Source organism: Peromyscus maniculatus, chromosome 12 (assembly GCF_049852395.1).
Source record: "Peromyscus maniculatus bairdii isolate BWxNUB_F1_BW_parent chromosome 12, HU_Pman_BW_mat_3.1, whole genome shotgun sequence".
In the NCBI taxonomy this organism is placed as follows: domain Eukaryota; kingdom Metazoa; phylum Chordata; class Mammalia; order Rodentia; family Cricetidae; genus Peromyscus; species Peromyscus maniculatus.
This window is the reverse complement of record NC_134863.1, coordinates 2,238,394-2,265,650: the sequence shown is the minus strand read 5'-3', so window position 1 is coordinate 2,265,650 and position 27,257 is coordinate 2,238,394. Positions and strand designations below refer to the sequence as shown.

The 27,257-nt window shown below is 44.3% G+C and overlaps 2 protein-coding genes across 13 annotated transcripts in view; one reads left to right on the top strand and one right to left on the bottom strand.

Annotated features, from left to right (window-relative positions):
* Positions 1 to 7,077, top strand: part of Spidr (scaffold protein involved in DNA repair) — a 277,612-nt gene extending 270,535 nt beyond the window's left edge. For 11 of the 12 annotated variants that reach the window (XR_013043623.1, XM_015990343.3, XM_076548364.1 and 8 more), the window contains 3 exons: positions 1,143 to 1,257; positions 1,527 to 1,580; positions 6,495 to 7,077. Coding sequence is in view for 10 of the 12 variants with exons in the window: in XM_015990343.3 (XP_015845829.1) it covers positions 1,143 to 1,257; positions 1,527 to 1,580; positions 6,495 to 6,641 (316 nt within the window). In the remaining 2 variants the exon portion in view is untranslated. Of the gene's footprint in view, positions 1 to 1,142; positions 1,258 to 1,526; positions 1,581 to 6,494 lie in introns of those variants that run through there. The other variant, XR_013043622.1, reaches the window with a different exon arrangement.
* Positions 7,078 to 7,802: 725 nt separating this feature from the next.
* Positions 7,803 to 10,731, bottom strand: Cebpd (CCAAT enhancer binding protein delta). Its single transcript, XM_006997188.4, has one exon. It carries the CDS (start codon positions 8,942 to 8,944, stop codon positions 8,138 to 8,140), a length of 807 nt encoding a protein of 268 aa, XP_006997250.1. The 5' UTR covers positions 8,945 to 10,731; the 3' UTR covers positions 7,803 to 8,137.
* Between the last annotated feature and the right edge of the window lie 16,526 nt (positions 10,732 to 27,257).

The following is a 27,257-nucleotide window of genomic DNA, read 5'->3' as shown; positions in this document are numbered from 1 at the left end:
GCTGAGGTCAAGGCTAACTATTTGTTTTGGTTATGGTTTCTGTGTTGTGATGAAACACCATTACCAAAAACAAGCTGAAGAAGAAAGGGTTTATTTGGATTACACATTGTAGTACATCATTGAAGGAATTCAGGACAGGAACCCAAGCAGGGAAGGAACCTGGAGACAGGAACTGATGCAGGAGACTGATGTTTACTGGGTTGCTCCCCATGGTTTGCTCACCCTGCTTTCTTACAGAATCCAGAACCATCAGCTCAGGGTTGGCACAGGCAGCAAGGACTAAGCATCAGTCACTAGTTAAGATGCCCTTCTGCATGAAGCCCAATCTTAGGAGGCGTTTTCTCCCTTGAGGCCCCCTCCTCTCAGATGACTAGTTTGTTTCATGTTATCATACAGCGAGCCAAGCACAGTGTCAGAACTGTTTGTGTCTCTGGAGTTGCTTCTCTGCTCCTAGTGGACTGCGTCACAGGACAGACCAATGAGTGTCCTCATCACTTGTTTCCTAGAAGCCAAGAGCATGGCTGAGAGACATTCAGCAGTTCAGACAGAGCATGGACTACCTCCAGAGGACCAGGCTGGGTTCCCAGCACCCACATGGCAGCTCACAAATGTCTGATGCTCTTTTCTGGCTTCTGCAAGTGCCAGGGGTATACATGGTAGACAGAATACATACAGACAAACAGCCATATAAATAAAATAATTTTAATTATTCTTTTTTTTAAAGAAGCAAAGAGCATATATCTTCTTGATGCCTACTGGGTTGCTGGCCTTGTGTGCACACAAGTCACTTCTAGATTATGTCAAAGAAGCGTGGGTCCGTGTGAAGTCCGTGTGGGGGTGATGACGCCAGGGTTGATGGTTAAGCTTGTCCTACCAGAGGGTGAAACCCCATTCCCTGACCTTCGCTTCCTAGAAGACTACCTTCCCCCATGCTCCTCATGAATAATTCCTCTTCAGCTTCCCACTGTTAATCCACCAGAACAGTCCAGTCCCTGGCTGCTTCTGGCTGGTTCCAATAATTTAATTCTGACAGCAAAATTTCTGTCACTAAACAACTGTGTTTAGAGAATTCTGTCTTTGCTGGAGAACTCTTCTGATATGTCCCTCGTTGCTTACATTCTCCATGTTCCTTCATACAACAGAGGCTCCTTCTCCTGTGGGGACTGTTCACAACTGGTTGTGTCCCCTCTTCAAAAGAGGCAACTGCACGTCTTTCTGGACTGTCCCACGAGACCCAAGAGTACTGTGAAGGTCAAGGTAGGAAAAGGGACCTAGAACTCATGCTTGATTCCACGTGTCTACTCTGGACTGTAAGGATGAGACTGGAACAGGGTACAAGTGTGTTCTGTGGTTTACCTTGTGGCACACTGTCTTCAATTCTTGGGAAGGAGAAGTAGGGGTCCCCTGTCATAGTTTCTCTATATAGTGTCTTACAAACAGCTGGGATTCAGTGTTATCCTCAGGAGTACTTGGGGGAGTGCTTGCCACTTGGGATGTCACTGAGCCCTTCTTCCCTGTTACTGCAGCTGCTGGAGAGCAGTATTTCTTCACTGCTGGTGTCTGCTGCCTCCAAGGATGGGGTAAGTATGGGGGAGTGGGGAGCAACTGAGTGTGCCTTGTGCTCTTGAACCTGTGTGAAATTGCCCCTCCAGAAAGACCCCTTTGCTGTATATGTTCATTTATAACAAATCATGCTATCATAACAGCACAAGTCACTTATATTAAAACATCCACCTTACCACTGCCGTGCAGTGTATAATAGCAGAGTCAGATCCTTCCCTCTTTGGAAATGGGATTCTCTTCAGATCAACCTTTAAGCAGACACTGAAAATCTTCCTCTGTGGCTTCTGTTATAGACACACAGTCTGGGAACTAGAGCTTCTCCATGATTCCCAGGCAAAACACAATTGCCTAAGACATGCTTTTTGTTTATTTCTCTCTTTCTCTCTCTCTCTCTCTGTCTCTGTCTCTCTCTCTCTCTCTGTGTGTGTGTGTGTGTGTGTGTGTGTGTGTGTGTGTGTGTGTGTGTGTGTGTGTGTGTGTCAGTGTGACATGCCACAGTATGCAAGTAGATGTTAGAGGACAACTTGTAGGAATTGGGTGTCTCCTCCTGCCCTGTGGTTCCCAGGGATTGATTGAACTCAGTTTATCAGGCATGATGACAGGCAACTTTACCTACTGAGCCATCTGGCTGGCCCTGAGACACTTTTTATTTTTTTACTTCTGGATATTCCAGACTCTGAATAACGGTTATTTCTCAGAATTTTTGGGGTTGCCTGCCTTGAGAATTACTATAGCGAGACTTAGTAAATTGTGGCATGTGCCTCCAAGAAAAGAATAACCACATTGTGAAGTTGGTCCTCAGAGTGGGACTTCTGTTCTTTGAAATGCCATTTACTGTGTAGAAGCTGTTTAAGGACACTGTAGGGAGCACAGGGTCTGAGTGTAGTCCACAGTCTTGCGTGTAACTGAGTGTGGTAGCACACAGCTGCAAGTTGGGAGTGGAAGCAAGATCAGAAGTTCAAGACCATCCTTAACTACATAGCAAGTTTGCAGCTAGCTTGTGTCTACATGAAACCCTATCTATAAATAAATGTACTCTAGGTGATGCATGGAAGTGATAACCCAGAAAAGGGTGTCAGGGACCTGCATCTGTGCCACGTGGAAAGCCGACCAAAGCAACTGTGGCTACCACAGCTGAATGTGTGGAGTGCTGACCCTCCTATTGGGTCTCTCTTTAGCCCCTCCTGCCTGTCCCAGCCCCACATCAAAAAGGACAGCCGAGACAGAGCTGTCAGGGTTTGAATGAAATCCGAAGATGCATGAATAAACTTTGAGGATTATTGGTCTGAGCTGTGGTTCTCAGCCCTGACTTATGAGGTGCCAGTTTGTTCCCCTGGTATAAAGCCCATCAGCTTTACAGCTCTTTGGTGGCCTTGCACTCTGTCCTGGAACTTTCATCGGAGCTGCTGCTGCTGCTACTGTCACAGTTGACCAAAGAGTGATGCTTTGGCACCAAGTTAGAGGACACAGCTGACTTCCTCATTCTGTGAAAGTCAGCAGTCACCATCACCTAAAACTTTCAAGCCCATTGCATTGCTCACACGTGGCCCTTCTCCATGAGGGACTCCCCACAAAGACATCCCATCAAGGTAGCTTTTATCTCTGCAGAAAGGAGCACCTGGTAGTTGGTAGTTAGCCCAGATGGGAAGCATGAGACTGGGACTTGAGGAACTTACAGTGTGTCCAAGGGGACATTTCTGGGTCTGTTTGCTGAAATTTGTCTCCTGCCTTTTGGTCTTTGTGGGGGGGAACATGAGACAGTGAATGATGCGGGACCAGGAGAACAACAAAACTGATGTTGAAAGTTTCCAGTGGGATGTGTGTGCTCGGGTGGGTGCTTAAGAAGGTGGACCATGGTTTTCTGAGAACATACCCTGTGGAGAAAATTGGGGAAAGCATGAAAAGTCCTGCTTGAGGGTGAATAACAAAATGTACCCAACCTCCCTACCTAAACAAACATAAGACCCACAGCCGTCAGTATCTATATTCTGACCCATGGTGCTTAGAGACTGATGTCTGCCCTTTGACTCAGTGGCCACCATGAACACTGATATCACAAAAAGGCAGTGTCTGGTGCCCTCTGTAACGTAATACCTCTTTGGGAATCAAGACACCAGGAAACACTGGCAGAAATCCTGTCTTCTTTCTTTGATTTCCTGCGAGCTGAGGTATATTGTTTCTCCAACACACTTAACTTCTCAACCAGAATGCTCTCTCTGGTAGCTGAAAACCTACTGATAGTAGTTGGAAAGGCATGTGGACATGTGTTCTTGTGTATGGAAGTGCAGGAGTGCATGCACTTATATGTATGAGTCTGCTTGAATGCTGGCTCTGTGTGTGTGTGTGTGTGTGTGTGTGTGTGTGTGTGTGTGTGTGTGTGCGCGTGCACACTTGTATTTGAGGAGTCTACTTGGACACTGGCTATGCATGCATATACATTTACCTGTGTGTGCACACTTGTGCATACCTGTGCACAGATGTTAAGTGAAATGACACATGGCTCTTGGTGTTACCTTTGTAGGTGCTCTAGTTTCAGAGTCTACATCAGTGGGCTAAAGGGACAAACTAAGCGTGGAGCACATTTTAGCAATCTCTCTCCGCTGCCCCCCAGCTCTGTTCTCTGTTCAGAGGTAAAAACCAGCAGGACCCTTACCTCTGACCTAGAGTGGAGCCTGACAAAAGATGGCTGTCAAAGGCCTGTGTGCAGACACAGCTCAAGTCACCCACTCTAGATTCTGTGGGTTTTCTGGGTGAGAATGTACATTCACAAAATACAGAGAATCAAATTAGGGCTCTCCATAAAAACCATACTCCCTTCTCTGGAACAAATGTACTGTTTCTGGTTAAGATACATGTTAAAATTCTGTGTTTACTGTGGTCACACTGTGAATGAAAGGAACAAAACTAGCTATTGTTGTTTTTGCTGTTTCTCACTAGTGATGGTACAGTGATGTGGGGTTGAAGTCTGTTCCCTCAGCTTTCAGAAAAGGCACACATGTATTCTGTCTTTAAAAAATAGAGAGAGAGACAGGGAATTGGCTGTAACTCAGCAGAATAGTAGTTGCCTAGCATGCAGAAAAACTTGGGTTCAATCCCAGCACTGACACAAAATTAAATGAATACATACTTAAAGTCAGATAGACACGTTTTTATATATGCAGATACATATTCATATGGACAGTACATGAATGTGCTGATGTAAATGTTCTAAATTGTTAATGTTAATTTCCCCAAAATACATATGATTTATAGTTTAAAGTCCACTCATAGGTGATGAGGCTGAACCTAACATTTTACATAGAAATGGTTTTTTCTGACCTTTATGAAACCCAAATTCTGTACTTTTGAACTGGGCATGGTGTTTCAGAGCTGTACCTCCAGCACTTGAGAGGTAAGGCAGGAGAATCAGGAATTTAAGGTTGTCCTCAGCAAGTTTGAGGTCAGCCTGAGCTACATGGCATAAGACCTTGCCTCAAAAGAAAACAAAAAATTCATACTTTTACCAGAGAAAAACAGGGGACTGTCTGGGTCATCTTTTTCACACTTAAACAAGCATTGTGAAAGAGGAGTACTGAGCTGTACCTCTTTCCTCGTCCTTCTGTCCACTCTTGGTGACCTGATCCTGTACCGGTGCTCTGCCCACACCTCACTGATGAGCAGACTTGCTGTCCACGCCGTGAACCTGTCAAGTCTCTGATCTTCCTCTTGTCCAGCAGTTCTCATTTTTCCCATCAGGCTATTGAGTCACACTGAAAACCTTGCTTATTTTGTACTAAGGAATCCAAAACTCTACAAAGTAAAGCTACATTGGGAAATTGAATAAGCATATGTTATACTTACATCCCAAACTGATCCTCTACGAAACATCCATCACTCTGCACACAGACATATGGTCCATTCCGGCTTCATCCAGATGGTTCATCTCTGTCCCATCAGCTGGTACCCTCAAGACAGGGTTGCAGTCACAGAAGCCTCCCAGCCAAGGCTCTTGGCCCAACTTCCTCGAGGCCTGACTGGGCTGGCCACCTTTCCTAACTGAGCTTAGGACATCACTGTGGTCAGCCCAGACTGGGGTGACACTAGGGACACAGGTAGAATGCCAGGAGCCAAAGTCTATATTGGCCACACTATATGTCCATCTCCTTGGCCCTAACACCTTGACCATAGATGGCCTGAATTCATATGTACAAAACTAAATGCTCAAGGGTTGTCAGCTGCCTTGTGCAGGACAGGTCAGGGTGCCTGTCACACTCTATGCTTGCCATCACCTTCGGCAGTATCAGTCTCGTCCTCACTGGAAATGCTCTGAAATTGGAGCTGTAAAAGCCCAGACAGGGCACAGCCACACCAGGGAGAGAAACCCTGTTGCCCAGTACCTGTGTTTATGTCTGGAGATGAAATTTTCCCAAGGTTAACTTTGTGAGTAAAAACTCAAGTCACATTACCACTGCACATAAAGACATGGTTAGCCCATGAAACCCAAGAAGAAATGGAATCCAATTGAAGAGGGAAGTTTGGGGCAAGCACCAGGAAATCCTTTGACCAGAAGTGTTGCTAGATTGGGGAAGTGTCCCCAAAGGAAGTGGGAGACATGCAAGCCAAAAGCCCAGCCCCCATGGAAGACTAGCACTTCCTCTGCTGTTGTATTGTCTTCCAAAATCCTGTCAGAGGCCAGTTTATCCTGGCTGCCACAAAACAAAACAAGACTCAACTATCAGAATCAAGTCATAAAGTAGTTCATTTGTTTGCTACAATAAGGGGGGCTTTTATAGCACACCCTCAACCATCACCCCCGAAATGCTATTTCCCATTGGAAGGAAGGTTGCAGCCTACGGAAGGGCCTTTGCCCTGGCTATGGCCTTGTTGTTGGGAACAGGATGTGCAGGAGTCCAGGACTGTTTGCTTTAACCAGCATGCTTCTATCACTGCAGAGTTATGAAGTGAAGAATGTCCTTGGGAAGGAGATGGGGCCTTTACTCTGCTTTGTCCAGTCTGCCACTCCACAGCAGGCCAGCTGCGTCACACTGGAGGAAATTGAACTTCTAGGTGCAGGAGGCAGCAGCCATCCTTCTTCCTGACATCTGGGAACTTGGCACTGAGGGTGGAGGTTTGATTTGGGGAGCTGTGTTAACTCCACAGAGTATTTTTATGGTTTTAAATTTAATGGTCCCCCCCCCTGGTAATACAATTAATACGATGGTTTTGTAAGTTAAAAATCAAAATACCTTTATTATATCTTTTTTAATTACCTTCCTGTAAGTTTGAGGACATGTTTCTAAAGCTTGAATATCCCTGTGGTCTTCATTTTGCATTACTTAGGCAATATTATTGATTTATTAGGAAATGTTTATTGTTGTAGTTTTAAATAAAGTATTTAAGACTTTACCAATATTTGTACATTTTTTTTCTTTGTGGTATTTAATGTTTCCTGAAAGACTATTCTGTAAAGCTTCAACCAGTATCTCATATTGAGATGTTGCTGCTCTGCTCTAATAAATAAATATCCAACCCAGACACTGGAGTTTTAGTATTCTTGGGACTGCCAGAGATGGCACTGTCACCCACAATGTAGATGCATTGGGTCTGACAAAAGCTGTATTAAACAAGTTTTTGTAGCTCACTCCACCACACACCTGTCAGAGGGCAAAGATCACAGACTCACAGCGACCCACCATCCTGTGCTTTGGGCAGGATTTAAGTTACGTATTTGGACTCTGAACGTTTGGTTTTTCCTTCTGCACACAACACAGTAACAACAGGCCGTGTTCCTAACACACGGTTTTCTTAGGAGAAAGGCGCACAGCTTTTGGGGGAGTAAGCCCTCAAACATTACAATTAATGGCGTTTGGGGCTGTCCTTTTTATATACAAAGGTGTCCTGATGCACACTTTGAAATATACATGATGTCCCTAGGATTGAGGAAAATGAAAGCAAAGCTACACAAGCAAAGAGGAATCCTGTTTCTGACTCTCTCCGGCTCTTCCACCCTCTCGTCCTCCAGTTGTTCTCTGGCCAGCCCCAACCCAAGTCTGCACACTCTCCTTCCACCTAACATGGAGTAGCTATGTTTTCCCATGTTCCATGAGGCCAACTCTGCCAGGCTTCCGAAGGGAGCACACTCACCCATCTCCTTACCCGGTGTGGGCACCACACCTGGTCCCGTGGTTTCCAGGCGCCCGCTTTCCCTGGTGAGGTCCCAGGACATTGTGTGCGGGAGAGACTGAATATAGGAAGCTGCAGCAATTTAAATGCTTCTTTATTCTTACAAATATTGTAAAAATTAATACAAAAAGCATGCGCAGTCTCTTCCTCTTATCTACAAAAGTCTTCGAAAAGTCTTCTCTTTCTACAAATGTACCTTAGCTGCAATGGTAATAAGACGTAGAAAAGGCTACCATTATAAAAATAATTTAAGGGGGAAAGATATAGCTTCTCTCGCAGTCCAGTGTCCAAGCTGCAGCTTCCGGTCGCTCGCACGTCCCAAAGAAACTGCAGCAGCTCTGGTGGCGTCCACTCCCGGCCGTCGGGGTCTGAGGTATCGGTCGTTTGGAGTCTCTGAGGCCCACGCCACGCGTTACCGGCAGTCGGTGCCGGTGGGCGGCAGGAAAGGCGGGCTGGGCAGCTGTTTGAAGAACTGCCGGAGGCCGGCCAGGTCCCGCGTGAGCTGCTCCACGCGCTGGTGCAGCTTCTCGTTCTCGGCCGACAGCTCCACCAACTTCTGCTGCATCTCCTGGTTGCGGCGCTTGGCCTTGTCGCGGCTCTTGCGCACAGCGATGTTGTTGCGCTCACGCCGCTGCCGGTACTCGGGGCTGCCGCGGTCCGGACCCCTCTTGCCGGTGCCCTTCTCTCGGACGGGGCCGGCCGCGAGGCTCGGCCCCGGGCTGCCTCGAGGGGGCTCGGGAGACGTGGGCGGTGTGGGTTGCGCCGCGGCCGCCAGGCTCACCACTGTCTGCGCGCACACGGCCACTTGCGCGGGCAGCAGGGAGCCCGGCGCGTCGCTGTCGCCCCAATCGGGCTCACGCTTGAGCGGGCCCCGGGTGGCTGAACCCGCGCCTGAGGGTCGAGTGGGGCCGCCGGGCAGCAGCTCCAGGCCGCCCGCGCCGGCCGCTTTGTGGTTGCTGTTGAAGAGGTCGGCGAAGAGCTCGTCGTGGCACAGCTCCAGGGTGGGCACGGCGGCCATGGAGTCAATGTAGGCGCTGAAGTCGATGGCGCTCTCGTCGTCGTACATGGCAGGGGCCGTGGAGCTCGGCTCCCCTAGATCCGCCGGTTCGGGCCCGCGGCCCGGCTTGCCCACTCTGCCTGGCTCGTAGAAGGCCGTGGGCTCGGTGGGCCAGGGTGCGCCGCGCGCGGGGCTGTCCAGGCTGAAAAGTGCGGCGCTCATGGCGGCGTCGGCCTGGCCAGGCGTCCAAGTTGGGCTGTCACCTCGCCGGACCGGGCCGCCGCCTTTTCTAGCCCCAGCTGACAAGCACGCCCCGCCCCGGCACCGCGGGTCGGGGACCCGAGCGGGGAGGGACCGCCCGCGCTGCTGGGAACGACCCGCCCTCTGCCCGCACTCCCGGCCCTCCCTCCTTCCTGTTTGTGCGGTTTGGAGCTTACTTAGTCCTCCGAGCCTGGAGCGAAATGAAAATCAGGATTTGACCCGACGCGCGCGAAGCCTGCCGCCTTCAGTCACCTCTGACGGCGGCCCGAGTCCACAGGTTCTGTCCTGGGCGCCGCCGCTGAGGAGCCAGGAGTGAACTGTAAGGTCCGGGTCCGCGGCTCAGCCTCAGACGGTCCCTAGCAAGCGCAGCCATCGGGCGTCTCCGGAATTCGAACCCGCTCCAGCCACACTTCTCAGGGATGCCGAGGCTCAGCCACACTGCTTGGTGGATGGACGGGTTGTCGGGACCTCCCCCTGACCTCAGATGCCCAGGAGAGTGGAGGCCACCCTAAACATGGTGCGTTTTGCCGCACCTGACAGCGATCTTGGGTGCGCCAGCTTTTCTTCCAGGTTATTGAGGCTCTGCCACCTGGTGGTAGCATAGTGTCGCGCTGTTTCTTTTCCTTGCTAATTGTTCCCAAAAGGGGTGCTAAAGAAAGAAAAGGGGTGCTGAGAGAAAGCTAAGATAACCATCAATACCTATAAAGAGGTGTGAAGTTTCCAGCTCTTAAAAATGCATAAAAAGATGTGTTGCTAAATTCATGAAAAAATGAAGTGAAATTACAACCCCAGGTATTCAGAGCTGAGGCTGGAGGGATAGTTGAGCCCGAGAGTTCAAGTGCCTGAGCTCTGTCTCAAACAAACACGAGCCAAGAAAAACATTGGTCCAAATTCAGGTGTGTCCTTCGTGTCCCTCTCCTTATCTTTCCCATCCACCGGGTATTTTGGCCAACATCAGCTGGTCCACACACGGCAGCCCAGCTCCTACCATCAATTCCATAGGAAAATTAATGTTGGGCTGTGGAATATTTAATGGGTTTTCTGGAGAAGGGTAAACACAGTTGTGGAATTTTAAAACGGTACATGATGTGGATGTTATCACTAATGTTCATATAACTCATGCACATACAGAGGAAAGACCTAGAACAAACTTCTTGGTTCTTAGATGCCGCAGAAGCACGACGAAGGCCCTCCTTGTCCCTCATAGAGGCTTCGTGCCAAGGCTGTTTTCGATGAGACAACCTGCTATTCCTGGTACTTGGGTCCACTCTTAAATTTATGAAAACTAAGTTGTGTTTACAAGACACTGGGGCCAATTAATTCCTTAGGTTAGGAAGCCATTGGCACCTTTGGGCTGCACCTGAAAGCTATGTGGTGTCAACATTCAGAAACTCGCTGGCCATTGCGTAGTATTCACATCTGGACCTGAACCCCCCCCCCCCCACACACACACACACACCCACATTTCCTAGAAGAAAGGAGACAAAGCATGAATGTATTGTGACATTTGAGAGCTATTAAAGACCCCTTAAAATATCGATCTAGATTTAGTCCTCGTGACAGCTGCTTGTAATCCTTTCATGACTGTCCACTGCACTCAGGGGCCTTTCCTAGCACCACAGGTGATGCTCTCAGCTTGAATACAAACGCTCCCGGTGCTTTGTCACTGTGAGAAATCCATCATCCTGGTACTCACTGAAGCTGTTCTCAGCATACCTGTCAAAAAAGCCCTCTGGCTAGAATCCTTAATCCACCTCTTTGTCCTCCACAAGGTTCTCACATGGAACATAGTGGAGAGGTTCTGAAAACCTTGCTGGGAAAGTTCAGGAGACTAGCAATGTTGAGAGTGTTCTAGAGCTGAGGAGCATTGTCAGAGTTGGAAGGTCAGTCTGGATCCTGTCTGTGCAGTTCACTCCACACAAGAACAGTTCTCTGGATGGAACACTCACATGTGAAACATTTCTGAATAGTCCTAGGTAAAATTAATATGAAATCAAGTTTGAAGAGAAGTAAAACTTAGTTGACTTCAGTGCCCTCACAATTTGTTATTTCCAATATCAGATTATATACTTTAAAAAACATTTCCATTTATTGTTATGTGTGTTTCAGGGGGAAGAAAGGAAGGGAGACGGCACATTGTAGCATGCATTTGGAAGTCAGAGGACAACTTTCCCTTTTTATTTTGCTATTTGGGTCTACCTGCCTAGGCTGTAGGCGACATCTCCTCCTATACCCATTCCAACCTGCTGTGATAGTTTGAATAGGAGTGGCCCCCATAGACTCATGTGCTTGGCCCATAAGGAGTGGCACTATTAGGAGGTGTGGCCTTGTTGGAGGAAGTGTGTCACTGTGGGGCCAGCCTTTGAGGTCTCCTATGCTCAGATGTGCCCAGTATGGCTCACCGTCTCCTGTTGCCTGTGGATCCAGATATAGAACTCTCTTAGCTTCTTCTCAAGCACTGTGTTTGCCTGCACACTGCCATGTTCTGCCATGATGATAATGGACTAAACCTCTGAAACCATAAGCCAGCCCCAATTAAATGTTTTCCTTTGTAAGAATTGCCATGGTCATGGTGTCTCCTCACAGCAAAGGAAACACTAACTAAGGCACCTATGTAACTAAAGTATCTTTTGAAAGAAGGGGTAACAATATACATTTGATTCCAGGGACTCATAATATAATGGGGGATGGACTTACTTTACCATGTGATAGAGTTTGCCTTGAGCAGCTGACATCTTGGCTGGGGGACCTCATAAAGGTGGAAGTAACCATGTGTTGATTGCCATCTTTGCTAACGATATAAAGGAGACAAATGATGTAACTCCACCACCTTCTTGGTTAATGTCACTATATATCGCACAAGCCAAAATAATATCCATAAAACTTCATGGTCCCACTTAATCCTCTCTGTGTTAGATTCCCAAAGCAGCACAAAGAGACAAAAGGCAGGAAAAAGACTACAGTCTGACCTTAATAGATGAGATTGTGCTTATTAACACACACACACACACACACACACACACACACACACACACACACACACACAGAAGGACAGGCTCTTTCCCACAGGAAATGGAGGGGTCTTTGAGGGGGACAGATGACTGGGACTCTTCCGGGGGTGGGTGAGGGGCTTGAGAATGAGGGATTTGGTAGGAGCTATGTTCAGGTGCTTTTATGTCTCTGCTTCCTGACAGTGTTTGCCCAGGGTAAGACACACTATCTTGGGAGCCAGGCTGTTTCAACAGACATTCCTTTCTGGGCTGACCAATAATGGTTGGGCAAGGTCAGCCATAATCTCACAGGAATTCTGTTTTACAATCAAGACATTTGATTACTGGGGATCACCACCCCACTTTTACATTAGAACAAGGAGAAAACATCAGACATCTGAGATGTTTATTTTGTAATTTTAATATTTTGTTTGGTTTCCATCTTAATACAACTTTCACATGATTCTTTTATTAGCTCCTCAGGATAACTTGAAAGTTTCCCCAGACACATGCCCCAACACTGACACACTAACAAAGAGAGCTAAGGCTTTGAGAGTCACAGATCACGTCAAAGATCCCAAGGGTAAATGACAAGTGTCAGGCCAGTGAGGAGCTGCTGTGGCAGGATCACTGGGTCTCAGTGGCGGCTATTTCTGCCTGGTGTCTCCAGGCCCATGTTCCTCTAAGTGAGACAAACTGTTCTTGCCTCCCTCGATATTCCTCTATTCCATATGTCTGCTTTTGTTTCTGACAAAACTAACACCATATTTACTAAAGATCTCCATGTTGTTTTGTGGTGGTATTGTGTTCCCCAAAATATTGTGCACCCTAATAAACTTATCTGGGGTCAGAGGACAGAACAGCCACTAGATACTTAGGCTAGAAAATGTTGGCACTCAAGCTTTTAATCCTAGCATTCCAGAGGCAGAAATCCATCCGGGATCTCTGTGAGTTCAATACCGCATTGGAAACAGCCAGGCATGGTGACACACGCCTTTAATCCCAGGGAGTGATGGTAGAAAGCAGAAAGACATATAAGGCGTGAGGACCAGGAACTAGAAGCATTTGGCTGGTTAAGCTTTTAGCTGGTTAAAAAAAAAGCTTCAGGCTTTCGAGCAGCAGTTCAGTTGAGAGCCATTGGGATGAGGACACAGAAGCTTCCAGTCTGAGGAAACAAGACCAGCTGAGAAGTTGGCCAGGTGAGGTAGCTGTGGCTTGTTCTGTCTCTCTGATCTTCCAGTTCACCCCAATACTTGGCTCCAGGTTTGTTTTTATTAATAAGACTCTTTAGATTCATGCTACATTGTTTCCCTTTGAGGATGGGGATTTTATAAAAAATATAATCCCAACAATAATGTTCAAAATTGTGGCTTAATAAAATATGTCTTATGTATGATTATATATATATGCATATATATATATATATATACTGCCTATATGTGATTATTATTTGTTATTTACATCATGTGCTTAGCACCAAATTGACTGTCGGTAAATGTTCATGTAAACTAATATTGTTAATTGTCAACACAGTTCAGATTTCTGAGTGCTTGTGAGAAAACTCCAAGAAAACAAGTCCAGAGTCTTGTGACCCCAGTTTTTTTAAAAATACAGAATTGTCCTCAAAATGTGCTTTTATGTCCCTCCCAAGTGTAATGAATAGGAGTGGGTTTACTTTAGATTATTCACTACAACTGGCCATTGTTATTTATTTATATGTCTTTATAGAAAAAACATTAAAACAAGTTTTTTTTCCTATTTTCTAGGTTAAATAACTGCCATCTTTATACCTTCAGATGTCCTTGTCTATCTGATTGAGGTGGGGCCTGTTAGGTGTTAATACTCCTTCACAAAGGGGGAGAGGACTAGATCAGCCCAGACAATCTTACATAGACAAAGGCAAAGGTGGGGGTGTTATCTATCCATGTGACTATAGGCAAAGGGGGTATCTATCCATGTGACTGTAGACAAAGGGGGTATCTATCCATGTGACTATAGGCAAAGGGGGTATCTGTCCATGTGACTGTAGGCAAAGGGGGTATCCATGTGACTGTAGACAAAGGGGGTATCTATCCATGTTACTGTAGACAAAGGGGGTATCTATCCATGTGACTGTAGACAAAGGGGGTATCCATGTGACTATAGGCAAAGGGGGTATCTGTCCATGTGACTGTAGACAAAGGGGGTATCTATCCATGTGACTTTAAGACACATAGTGAGTAGAGACTTCTTTTTTTTTTTTTTTTCCAGAGCTGAGGACCGAACCCGGGGCCTTGTGCTTGCTAGGCAAGCGCTCTACCACTGAGCTAAATCCCCAACCCCTGAGTAGAGACTTCTTACCAATTCTCTGTAAGCCTAGTAAAACTCATTGGTTCCCCAGAGTGAACTTTGAAATTAAATTTTGGTCTGGGGACCTTATGAAGAGGAGACAGACATTGCTTAGACCCTCCCTCCCTCAGAGAAAATTTTCACAACAGATATATTCATTTATGATACTATTACATCTCATGGTATTAAAAAATAAAAACTATGTAAATGTGGAAATTGATTTTGGAAAGAAAAATTTATGTATGAAGATTAAGATGAATGTGTGTTTCCAGAATGGGAAAAAAATAGAAAGCTGTTGCAAGTTGTTAGGGTCTGAGTAAGCTACTTAAGGTACATAGAGAATGAGATAATATATATGGTATTAAAGTCTCTAAGATCTAAAATTAACAATTTCAAAAAATTAGCTGAAACGTATGTCGAATCAAACTTAGAAGTATCTGGCTATTAAAATATTATACAGTAGTTAAAAGTACCAGAGTCATGTAACTACCCTTCTGGGTGTCTAAGAATCATACTTGGAGGCTATTCTAATGTGCTCAGAGGGACTAAAAGCAGAATATTTTCCCCTCATCCTCCAAGGTCAGTGAGGTCCCAGGGGACTGTGGCCATCTCTAGAAATGTTCTGTACTTGTGGAGAGTCACCTGTTCTCTTGTTCTCAGAGGCCATGGAGACACCACTCAGTGAATTCTAACCAGAGTACAGTCTACAAATAGGAGGGTCAACATACATGAAAGATTTCCTCAAGCTTCTGGGGAAGCCATGGTTAGGCCCAAGCAAGGCTTTGAAATATCCTCACATAGAGGAACAACAGGTAAAGAAAGTCTGGAGAAACCAGGGTTCCTCACAAGCCCAAGTGACCACCGAGAACCAAATCCTCAATTGACCTTGATAGTACAAAAGCAATTAATTTGGGCTATCAGCATGGTATAACCAACATTAAGATGATCAGTATGTTCTTTAATAGTTCAAGGGACAGCAATCTTTACACATTATACTTAACCATGTGAAATGTTATTTGGATAACTATTTTTTACTAACGATTCTCTTCCTGAGTTATATATATATATATATATCCCAGATATAGGATAAGATTTTGGCTTGCTTCAGCACCACAGTGTGTATTCACAGCTGAGAAAAACAGAGCTCTAAAGGCATCCACTTCTTTACGTATCCAACCACTGGGTCTGTCTGCCCACTAAGATCTAGCACTCCTGGGTCTGGCCCCTGTCTCCCTATCAATATGGATTCATACCTCTTTCAAGCTACATCTTTTCATAACAGACTCCTTCCAGGTCCCACACCCATAATAAACCTCCCAAGACAGGTCGGCTTTCTTCAGCCTGGTAAGAGGTGGTAAGACCCCCAACCCTGCGCAATTCCGAAGAGTGAAATATATGCTCCTCATCCAACTTTTCAACTCTGCTGGCATCCTTCCCATTCTGACCCAGCTCACCCCTGCTAGATATCAACAGATCTCCCTGCCTCTACATGGGAACCCCTCTCTATGACACCCACCTCTTCTCACTCCTCTGTATGTCTCCCACTTCTACTCCTCTCCCTCCCACTTCATTTTCCTGGACAGTCTCTCAGTTTCACTCTGTAACCACATCGTCCATTTTCAGCCTTCTATTGATTATTTTTCAGAGGTTTCTCTAGAAGTTCATGGTGGCAATTGCAGGATCCACCAACGCTGACCAACTTAAAACTCTCCTCCTGTGATGTGAAATCAACCTCACCGACAGCTTTCAGATTCTTGGGGAGAGATCCTAGCCCCCACCCAATCATCTCCCTTCCTCTCATACCCCCCTCTGAAGGAAGTAACCACTTATATCACTCCCCTTCTTTTTATCTGTTCTCGAGGTTGGAAATGAAGTGTTAATGACCCACAAACCTCAAGGGGGCTGAAAAACTCCAACAGGGAAGCTACTTGACTGATAACACCTGTGGAAGCTTCTGATCAGGAGACCTCACACAAAACCTGCTGGTGTCTACCACTTCCATACTGAAGGGGAACTGACCTGCAGATGGACTCTTACATCCCCAAATAACCCAGGCTATTGCCAAGACAATATGTTTTGCTCTACACAAATTGACAGTGGAGCTCCATTGCTGAAGATAACACCTACACAACCCATTGAACAAGAAGAGGTCAAGCTGGTTCCTACATAGTACCTTCATTCCATGTTTTAGTGTCTTTAGTACAGGAAGGTACTCTGTAGGATATCAAAAGAGAAACATAAATACCAACCCAACCATAAAACCTTTGACCTACAATACTGTCCTGCCTGCAAAATATGATAGGGCAATAGCGGCATAAAGCTTGTGGGAGTAACCAATTATTAGGATCAATCCACATGAGTCTATTAAATGGGTAGCATAATTTTATTAAGATATAAATTAAGGAAATACACTCATGAATACAGAATGGAGTAGACAGCTGAAGTTGTCCTCTGATCTGACCTCAGGAATAAATCCACCTCACAGACACAGGGATGCGATCCTTCTCCAATTCCTTATAATAGGTCACATACAATAGCAGGAAGCACCACCTCCTTTGGGCTGTATAGCCCAAGGTCATGTGTGGACTACTACATTTCCCCCTTTTGGGGAGACAGAGCCAGGCGGATCTCTGTGAGTTTGAGGCCAGCCTGGGCTACAGAGTGAGTTCCAGGAAAGGCGCAAAGCTACACAGACAAACCCTGTCTCAAAAAGCCAAAAAACAAACAAAGAATGTTCTAATAAATGCAAACTATATACAATAAGAATGATTATCAAGTATTGTCCAAGAAAAGCAAAGGGTAATAACATAAACAAAAATGGAAGTACAACCAACAAGAATAATATCAAACAAGAAAGACATGCTCAGTGTCTAGGAATGTCTAGAATATGAGTAAATGGCAAATTACTGAGATTACTCCAATAGCTGTCCTGTCTTGAAGATTCTAACTCTAGTATTAATATGTTCTAGCTAAGATATTAGAAGATTGTAACCATAACTATCTAGTCTTCAACTCCATCAAAGATCTGAGAAGGAACATAATAATACCTGAGAAAACAGAAAATGCAAGCAAGCAATTTCCGAAAATCTTGGGAAAATAGAGACAGCTGGCAGCATGGACACTCACCTAAAGTTTCTCAGCATTGTTGGGGTTTCCAATTTGGCTACAGGCCTAGAATATCTGACAGACCATTTTCAGAAGTAGGGAAAGACCATCTTACCCTGTCACTTTTCCTTGTGCCCTGCTCATCCTGAAAGGACAGCATTCGTACTGTGAGCAGTGGAGGCAAGGCCATTCTTTGTCCAGCAGGCCAATTTGTACCAAGAAGAAGACAAACTTCCAAACAGAATGTCTTAGAAGCCCAACATTCTCTCAGGATCAGATTGGTACTGCCAGGAGCAATCATGTCTCACATCAACAAAATTCTAAGTTATCAAAGCATTTAAATGCCATCTGACATATGTTTCTGTAAATCTGGACAACCTAACTAACATAATTATAGAAATGACAAGCATGGGTGACTATAGTTCTGTAAGTTTTATCTACCGAAATAACCTAAAAACTAAGGCTTCACATTAATAAGGTAAACAGTCTGTAAGCAGATGTACTGTATAAGGACAATGACCTCAAAATTGTGACAATATAGAAAATATCTTAAACAAAGGTAGAAATGTATAGTGCAATATATACTATGACAACACTATCCTTAATATGTGTCAATATACAAAATATCCTAAACAGAGGTAGAACATACATATAATATGATAAATATATTACACTTGTATCAATATACAAAATATTTCAAACAAAAGTAGGAATATGTGTACAATATAACAAATGTAGTTTTGTATTTGTATCAATATACAAATTATCTTAAATAGGAATATAAGAATAGTATACATTTGTATCAATATACAAGAATTCATATCGGTGCAAATTATCTAAGGCTGATTTTTTTATTGAATTGTTTACTAGTAAATACAATAATCTACTTTAATATACTATACTTATCCATTCCCCTTTTTCTTTTCTAAAGGGGAATACTGAGTCCACATTTTATTGTTCCACCCCCAACCCTATAACCATCCATCCATAACCCTGAGAAAAATGAAACATTTGGGAGAGGGGCATTGTTTTCTTACAGTTACTTTGTGCTGTTAGGGCACGATGGTATCGCTGTGGGGTCCTGTAAGAAAGCTTAGAAAGTTAGATCTCAATAGGGCTCCTGTAAAGTTTGCAGCCAGTCTCAGTAATGGATAAGATTGTCTGAGATTCTGGCTAGAAGTGTAGTATGATGGACCGTCTTATCTTAGAACTGTCCTGAAGAATTTTCAGTCCAAAGTTGACCACTGAATAATGTTCTTAGGTATCATGGCATCTTCCTGGACCAAGTAGAGTCATTGTTGTGGGGTCCCATCTTCCTTCTGGAGACTTCAAAGTTTGCTATTGGGAAGACTTAGTTTCACTGTGGAAAACTTGAATATTATTAATATCAAAATGGAAAGTTTGGATTTAAAGATGACATGACATGAAAAAAAGTATTGTGAGAAATCAAGAACAAGGATGGAGAGAAATAGAATCTTGATAACAATGGTCCTTAGATTATTGGTTTTCTTCTGTCTCACACTAGTTGGCTTTTCCAATATGAAACAGAATCTCTTAATTTTTTCTTTTATCAGCATACTTGGGTTTAGAGAAAGAGAGAGCCACATTCCAACTCCAAAGCCAGCTTGATTTATAATTGAACTGTTACCACAACTATTCTAAAGTTAAAGAGATATTGATGTTAAGCAGTGAGATATTATCTTGTAGAGTATATTGGTACCAATAGGTCCTTCCCTTCTACTGTAGACATCTGAGTGCCCAAAGCCTTATGATTTCTTAAAGATGGGCATCCCTATTCTCCTGTAAAGACAAAAACAGAACCCTGTCCTGAACTTTGTTTGTTGAGTTTGTCTTACAATTTATAGAGTTGTACATTGATGGATGAGCTATTACTTCTCCTCATCAAGGGGTTTTTCCTGTTCAAAGTGAATTTTAATTAATTTTGTTGCCATCCATAGCTTTTCTTCTCCTGCATAAACAAAAGCAAAGCCCATCCTGGTTTTCATTCCAAAGACAATACATCTTTGAAGTAAACTGGTTGGTTTAGCTCAGGATTTTTTTCTGTTGTCCAATGTCTCTCCACAGCTGTTGTTCCTTTCTCATCAGCATTGTGGTATACCTGTAATATGCTTTATATTGTAATATGCAAAAAAACTGTCTGATTTTATTTGAGACATAAGCTGGAGTATTGTCAGTCTTTTTTTTAACATTTATTTATTTATTATGTACACAGAAGAGGGTGCCAGATCTCATTACAGATGGTTGTGAGCCACCATGTGGGTGCTGGGAATTGAACTCAGGACCTCTGGAAGAGCGGTCGGTGCTCTTAAACTTTGAGCCATCTCTCCAGCCCAGTATTGTCAGTCTTAATTTGTACAGGTATTGCCATGATGGCCATAACTTCTAATAGGTATGCAATCACAGAATCAGCCTTTTCAGAATTCATAGGAGTTGCCCATTGAAATCCTGAATAGGTGCCAATAGTATGGTGTACATATTTTAACCTTCCAAATTCTGTGAAATGCAACACATCCATGTAGATGAATTTCTAAAATGATCTTATTAAATAAAAAAACACGGAGCCAAATATAGGGGTAAAGGCCTTAGATCAGGGAAATAGGGAAAGCCACCAGCCAACCTTACCTCACCAAACCTGCATCACATTATGTAGCAAGCCCATAGGCTGAATTACTTTATTAATGGCTCTCAGATCAGTCAGCATTATCCAATTACAAGACTTCTTTCTAATAACAAATACAGGAGAATTCCAAGGGCTCATAGATTCTTCAATGTGTTGAGCATTTGACTGCTCTTGAACCAGCTATTCTAAAGCTTGTAGTTTTTCTTTTGTCAAAGGCCATTGTCCAACCCAGACAGGTTTATCAGTTAGCCATTTTAAAGGTAGGGCCATTGGTACTTCTGAGAGTTCGACAGTAGTTGTGCTCTGTTTGTGCACGGCCTGAACAGTTGGTGGCTGGTTGTTTTTTCTTTTATAGAATCTTATGTTATTTCTAGAAACATGAATTGGTCTGTATTCCGTTTCTGAGATTGTAGGAATTTTAATCTGGGTATTCCACTACTGTAACAAATCTTGGCCCTAAAAATTCATAGCTACATTTGCCATATGGATTCACCCTTCCTCTCTGTCCTTCTGGCCCTATGCATTCAACCCATCTCAAATTTTGTTTTACCTGAGATCGAGTTCCAATCCCTAGAAATTAGATATTTACCTCTTGAAGAGGCCAATTTGGATGCCATGATTTTGGTGTAATTATAGTCACATCCATACCTGTGTCTACCAGGCCATCCAGAGCAAAGCCATTAATTTATACTCTAAGCTTTGATCTTTATTCATTTATGGGAGTCTGCCAAAATATGTTTTATGGTGGGTTTTTTTTAAATTTTTGACCCATCTATCAGAGCTGTTCTATCATCCAGTGCCATATGATTTTTTACATGAGACACTGGATTATTTAATTGTCCTGGAGAGGATTTCCTTCACAATGGCTGTAAATGTTTGGACCATGTTCAGTTTGGAGGCCTGTGAGAGGGCCCCTTGAGGAATTTCCCACTGGTAAAGGGTTACGTTCTATATCTATTGTTGATCTACATTAATTGGTCCAGTGTTGGGCTTTGCCACATCTTCTGCATAATCCAGAAGGTTGAGGTCTCCCATCTGGGTTATTTCTAGAAGGAGTATTTGTAAGTAAGTTTGTTGCAACTCTGTAGGTTTGGTCCCGGATTTTGGCATCAAAATGTGAGTTTTGCAACTCTGGGGGAGAGGTATTCTGACCACTTGGGGAGTCAGGTGACAGCTAAGGCTGTGATGAGACAGCAGCCCTTGAAGGTGAGGTATCCCGGATACCTCAGTCTGCTTAGAACAGCTCTGTCTTAGAGGGGAAGTTACTCTGACTGCTCAGGAGAGTTAGGCCTGGAGCTGCTAGGACAGCTCAGCAGGGAAGGGTATCCTTACTGTCCAGGAGTCAGGCTATACCTGGTGTGGTGGGGGATGGTCTCCCCACAGGATATAGCAATCCTGCTCCTCTTCTGCAGAGCCACTACAGTTGAGCTTTGCTTAGCCCCCACTTAAGGGGGCTTCCTAGCAGAGCTCTGCTTCTTCTCTAGCCTAAGATGTTGCTTCTTTTGCTTCACTCTGCAAAAGGGGAACCCCTTTCAGAAAGGTAGCAATGTTCTCCAGCTCTGAGGAAAAGTGTTACTTTTTCAGCTCTCTCTTGCTCTGTCCACTATGGGAAATCTCAGCAAAGATCTTCTGTTCAGCTCCTCCTTGCTCTGGCTACTGTGGAATGTCTCAGCAAGGCTCTTCTCTGCACAGATGAATGAAGATCTTCACACCCAAAACTCTTTTGAGAAAGAGACTTATTTGGGAAGGAGGAGCCCAGGAGATTGGCTGCTTCTACCAGGGTGGAGAGAACAGTCCACAACTGAACAGGCAGGGTGGTTTATATAGGATGTCTTGTGGGTAGAGTCAACTAGGTATTGGTTAGTTTTTTTCTGCCCAGGGATTGGTTAGTTTTGTGGGCTAGGGGCAGAGATGGCCCTGATTTCAGATCCAAACTGTGTTTCTTTCACTGGCCTTTCTTGGCTTTTTGATACTAATTCTAAGGCCAGGGCACATTTCTTTCACTGACCCTGATTCTAGGGACCAAGAGTGTTTCTTTTGTACTAGTTTCAGAGTCAAGGCATCTTTCCTTGGTTCTGGGTGTAGGGATAAAGTGTTCATTTCTCTGGCTCAGGTCCCAAACCCAGGCTATGTTTCTTTCTTTGGTTCAGAGCTCCAGGGCCAGGGTGCTACTTTCCTGCTCTCTGATTGGTTGGTTTCACAGGTCATTTGGACAGGGGCAGAGATGGCTCTGATCTGAGCCAAACTGTGTTTCCGCCATGATCTGAACCATCTTTCCCTAGTTCTGGGATCCAGGGTCAGCGTGGGTTTCTTTATCCAGCCCCTTTCCCTACAGTATTGCTTCTAGGAGCACCCTGTGTACAATTTCTTCTCATATGACCTGCTATACCACAGTTAAAACATTTGGTACCTCAAGGCCTCCTTCCTCCTCTGGAAATTGCCTCTCCTACCATAGTTAAGAGACTCAATACTGTTTGTATGTGCAATCCATTTCCCCAAAGGTGTTGACCTGATCTTTAAAGGTGTAAGTATTCTTTTGCATTCTGTATTAGCATTATCAAAAGCCAAAGATTGAGTTAATACTTGTCTTAATTGTGGGTCTGACACTGCTTTGTTTACAACCATAGTCAGCCTTTGTATAAAATCAGTAAAAGGCTCTTGTGGTCCTTGGAAAAAATTTTCTGCTGTACAACATAGAGATATTCTATGCTCATCAAAAGTATCTTGTACATTTCTATCAGCAAAACATCCCTCACCAAGAATTTAATCTTGGGAGATCTCAAAACCTCTGGTCTTACCCTGCTGTTCCAGCTTTCTAGCTTCTTCTCCCAACCAGCTTTTCCATTGTAACTGCTGGCTGTATTCTAGAACAGCTGAGATTAACTGATTGCAGCCATCTGGTATGATTGTATTTGTGGAAGACCATGTATTTAACATCTGTTTTACATATGTTGAATGTATACTATAGGTGACCACCACTTTCTTAATGTTTTTTAAATTTCTTATAAATAGGTTGCAAAATATATTCCACATACGGCTCAGGATGTCTATCATCTGCAGGATAAACCATTGTATAAGAGACATCTGGTGATGTTATGACTTGCATGGCCTTGCCCCTCTGTTTATTAGTTTCTTTGTCATCTTTACTGAGAGATTCTTCCAGAGTTTGCAATCCAGTCTGTTGCAGCGTTTGAATCTCCTCTGTTGTAAAGGATTCTAGAAATTTCATGGAATCATGCATCTTTTTATGTTCTTCTAAAACATATGATTCCATAGACCTTATTTTATCAATTAGTGATAATCTTTCCTCCTTATAAATTATCTGAATAGCATTAATATTGCTCTGAAGAATGATTATCTTATCCATTAAGTATTCATATTTATTATCAATAGAATAAAATCTGGTTGTACAGTTATTATTAATGGACTGTAGTTCTTGTGGTAAGTTAGCAGATTCCAAAGGAAGAAGCCTTTTATTTAAGTCTTCATTACTACCTTTTAAAGCCTGTATCAATCCCATTAATGCCTCATTTTTGCTATTAATATTGAGCCAATTTTTTCAATGATATGATGTGAATTATTATGCTAATTTCCATAACAGTGAATATCATATACATCCCAGGAAGGTCATATATGTCCTGCAGAAATTCATTCATCATACAAGCAAAGAAAATTTTAAATACCTGAGATGTAATATTTACTGCCATTTTTTGAGAAATATTCAAAATCTGTAAAGAAAATTTTATTAATTTATTTTATTAATCAGTTTAAAGTGTGAAATTATCAAATAATTTACCTCAGATAAAATCCTCAAAAGATTGTCCTACGTGTCCAGATGCGCCAGATGTAATTGACCAGGTTGAGCAAATGGTTGGTTCATTTGATGTTTTTTGGATATAGTATCATTGCTTGGCCAGTAGGTGTCGCAGGTGTAGCACCAAAACAGGTCTGGTGCAAGCTGACTCAGGTCCCTGAATGGCTCCTGTGAATCAAATATAAAGTAGAGGGGCACTGTAGGAACCTAAAAGTCCAGCCTATCTCCTTCCTAAGTCTATCAACGGTATGTCCCCCTAATTTAGGGTTGGTCAGTTTGAACAAGAAAAAGATGGCTGATCGGTTCACACTCATGTCATCCAGACTGACCTTGAACTCATTATCAGCTAGTCGATCAGCAGGGATCCTAGTGGTGGAGAAAAATCCACCAGACTTTAAGCTTTTCTGTCAGGTGCAAAATCCAGCCATTGTGTAACTTCACTGTCTTTATTATCTAGTGATGCCTCTGCCCCCTTTCAGAGAATCTAACTCCTGTTTCCCCATTCCTAACTCTCACAAGTCTGTCTGATGGGAGCCATAAGCCTCATCATATGCCCTTGACACACATGCCGCCATATTTGGGCTTCTCTCCTCTTTTTCTAGATCTAGGCCTTGCTTAAGTCTCCATAGCACCAGAACCTCTTCTCAGAAATCAAGTGTGTAAGGATTATGTCCTTAATTACATCACTAGCCTGAAACGGCGTCCCAGCCTAAAAAGCGGGCGTGCCCTCTCTCTTTCTGCACTCTCTCCTTCCATATTCTCTCCCCTCCTCTCTCTCTCTCTCTCTCTCTCTCTCTCTCTCTCTCTCTCTCTCTCTCTCTCTCCCTCCCAATAAAGCTCTAGAAAGGTAACCATGGCTCGTGACTCTTCTGTCACCGATACATCCAGCACTCTGCTCTGTCTGCTGCCCGTAGTGGCCAGCCATGAGCACTGCAGCTTAAACAACAAAGTGCCCATGCTGCAGTTAGGCAGTTAGGCTAGAGTAGATAATCCCCGTAGCAACATTCCCTGTTGGCTGAACAACTCATGATTAAAGTCCTCTCCCTGCTTGCATGCCCCCTTGCCCACCTATAGATGCCTTAAGAGGAAAATAAAATTTTGGAACTTGATCAGACATCCTGTGTTGCTCTCATTTGCTGAGTTTCTTGTCCCTCTCATTCACTGGCCCTCTCTTCAGGTCCCTGTTGAAGGCCCCGCTGACCAGGGCACCTTGTCCCCAATGGTGGGGCTGAAGCCACGAGGGGCTGGGCGAACATCATACTCAGGCAAGCCGGCTAACAGTGGACCAACGCGGTGCATTTTGTCGTGAGTGAAGATCCGGAGAGGAGATCATGTGGGACCAGCCGTGTAGTGGGTAGCCATTCCAGCTTTGATCTGGAAGTTCCAACCCCCATTGAGGCTTTGGCAACTATCATGTCTACAAGGTGGGGCCAAGGGAGGACCCTGGAGACCCGAGATCGGGTTGGGCCAGTGCTCTCTCTGTTCCTGGACCCTAGATGGTGGAGGTTGACCGTGCAGAGCTCCAGAGAACATCGCTGGACTACAATACACCTACCCCAGACCCTGAGACCCACCTATCCTTTCATTTGTAAGTTACCCACTAAATAAATCTTCCTATTAACTACATGGAGTGGCCTTAATAATTTCACCAATACAGGAGCCCATGAGACAGATCCAAGGACGGACATTTGGTGCCAACACAAGGTGAGTGAGTCACTATAGGACAAGCATTTAGTAAACAGGACCTGTTTATTTCGGGTTTGAAAGAATCTCTCAAGACACAAGGAACTAGGGTAAAGAAAAAAGGTCTTAAATTTTTTTTTATTATATTGGGGACCTTTGTCCTTGGTTTCCTCAAGAGGGAACTGTAGATGAAAAAAGATGGAAACGAATAGGAAATTGTTTAAGAGATTATTATCAAACTTTTGGCCCTGAGAAGGTGCCTGTTAAAGCCTTTTCTTGTTGGAACTTGATAAATGATATCCTAAAGGTTTATAATAATTCTCCAGTTATACAGAAATGAATAGAAATGGGAGAACGGGCTCTCAAATGTGTCTCCCGTCCACCGTCAGTCTGTCATCCCATTACCATCGATATACCTGAGACAGCTAAACCTGACCCTCCACCTTCAGGAAATAAGGAGTTTAAAACTCCCTACCCAGAGGACAAGCCCGGGGGCTATCAGGTTTGCCCCCCCCCAACCCAGCCGCACCCTCTCCCAGACCCAAACATCCATTTCCGACCTCTGGTGGGCTACAGCAGGGAGCGCAGGGCTGGACCCCTGTTCCTCCACCCAATCAATACGAACCCCTGCAATGGGGACCCAACTCCTTAACACAGGTGTGTACGGGCCCCTGCCGCAGGACACCTTTGGTCTCATTATTGGCAGAGCCAGCTCCTCCCTCCAAGGGATTCAAGTTTTCCCAGAGGTCACTGACAATGATTACACAGGACAAATAAGGATTCTTGCCTCCTCCGGCTCTGACACTATCTCCCTCCAGCCAGGAACCATCATTGCTCAGCTGCTACTGTTCCCCCTCCAACAATTTAATGCCAGGTACAAAACATTTGCTTGACAGGATGCCGGTCCGGGCTCCTCCGAGGCTTACTGGGTACATCAGGTCTCCCCAGAGCAGCCTTTACTTACTCTGAAATTAAATGGAAATTCTTTCCAGGGTATCTTAGACACTGGCACTGATGCCACAGTCATTTCAGAAAAAGATTGGCCCACCTTGTGGCCTCTCACCCCATCATCCTTGACCTACCTTAAAGGTATTGGCCAAACCTCCAACCCTCAATGGAGCTTTCAGGTTCTCAGATGGACCGATGAAGAGGGCAACTCTGGGACTGTTTTGCCCTATGTTGTTCCAGGCTTGCCTGTTAACCTCTAGGGTTGAGCTATCCTTACCCAAATGAATGTCATCATGTGTAGCCCCAATGAGGTCATTGCCCATCAAATGCTTAAACAGGGCTACCTTCCTAGCAAAGGACTAGGGAAACATTCACAGGGGATTAAGACTCCTATTTCTGTCACCCTCAAAAATGATAGAGCAGGACTAGGTGCCATGTTGGAACCAGATCCATCACCCTCTCAAAATTTACATTAATGGCCATTGACATTCCTGTACCCCACGCAGATAAAATCACTTGGAAATCCAATGATCCTGTGTGGGTTGATCTATGGCCCTTAACTGGTGATAAGATCACGGCTGCCTTAGTGTTAGTGCAGGAACAATTTGCCATGGGTCATATCGAACCTACCAGTTCTCCGTGGAATGAATACTCCCATCTTTGTTATAAAGAAAAAGCCTGGAAAATGGAGATATCCAATGGCTCAGACCCTATTTTAAAACTTACCATGGAATAATTGACTCCCCTCTTTGATATCCTAAAAGG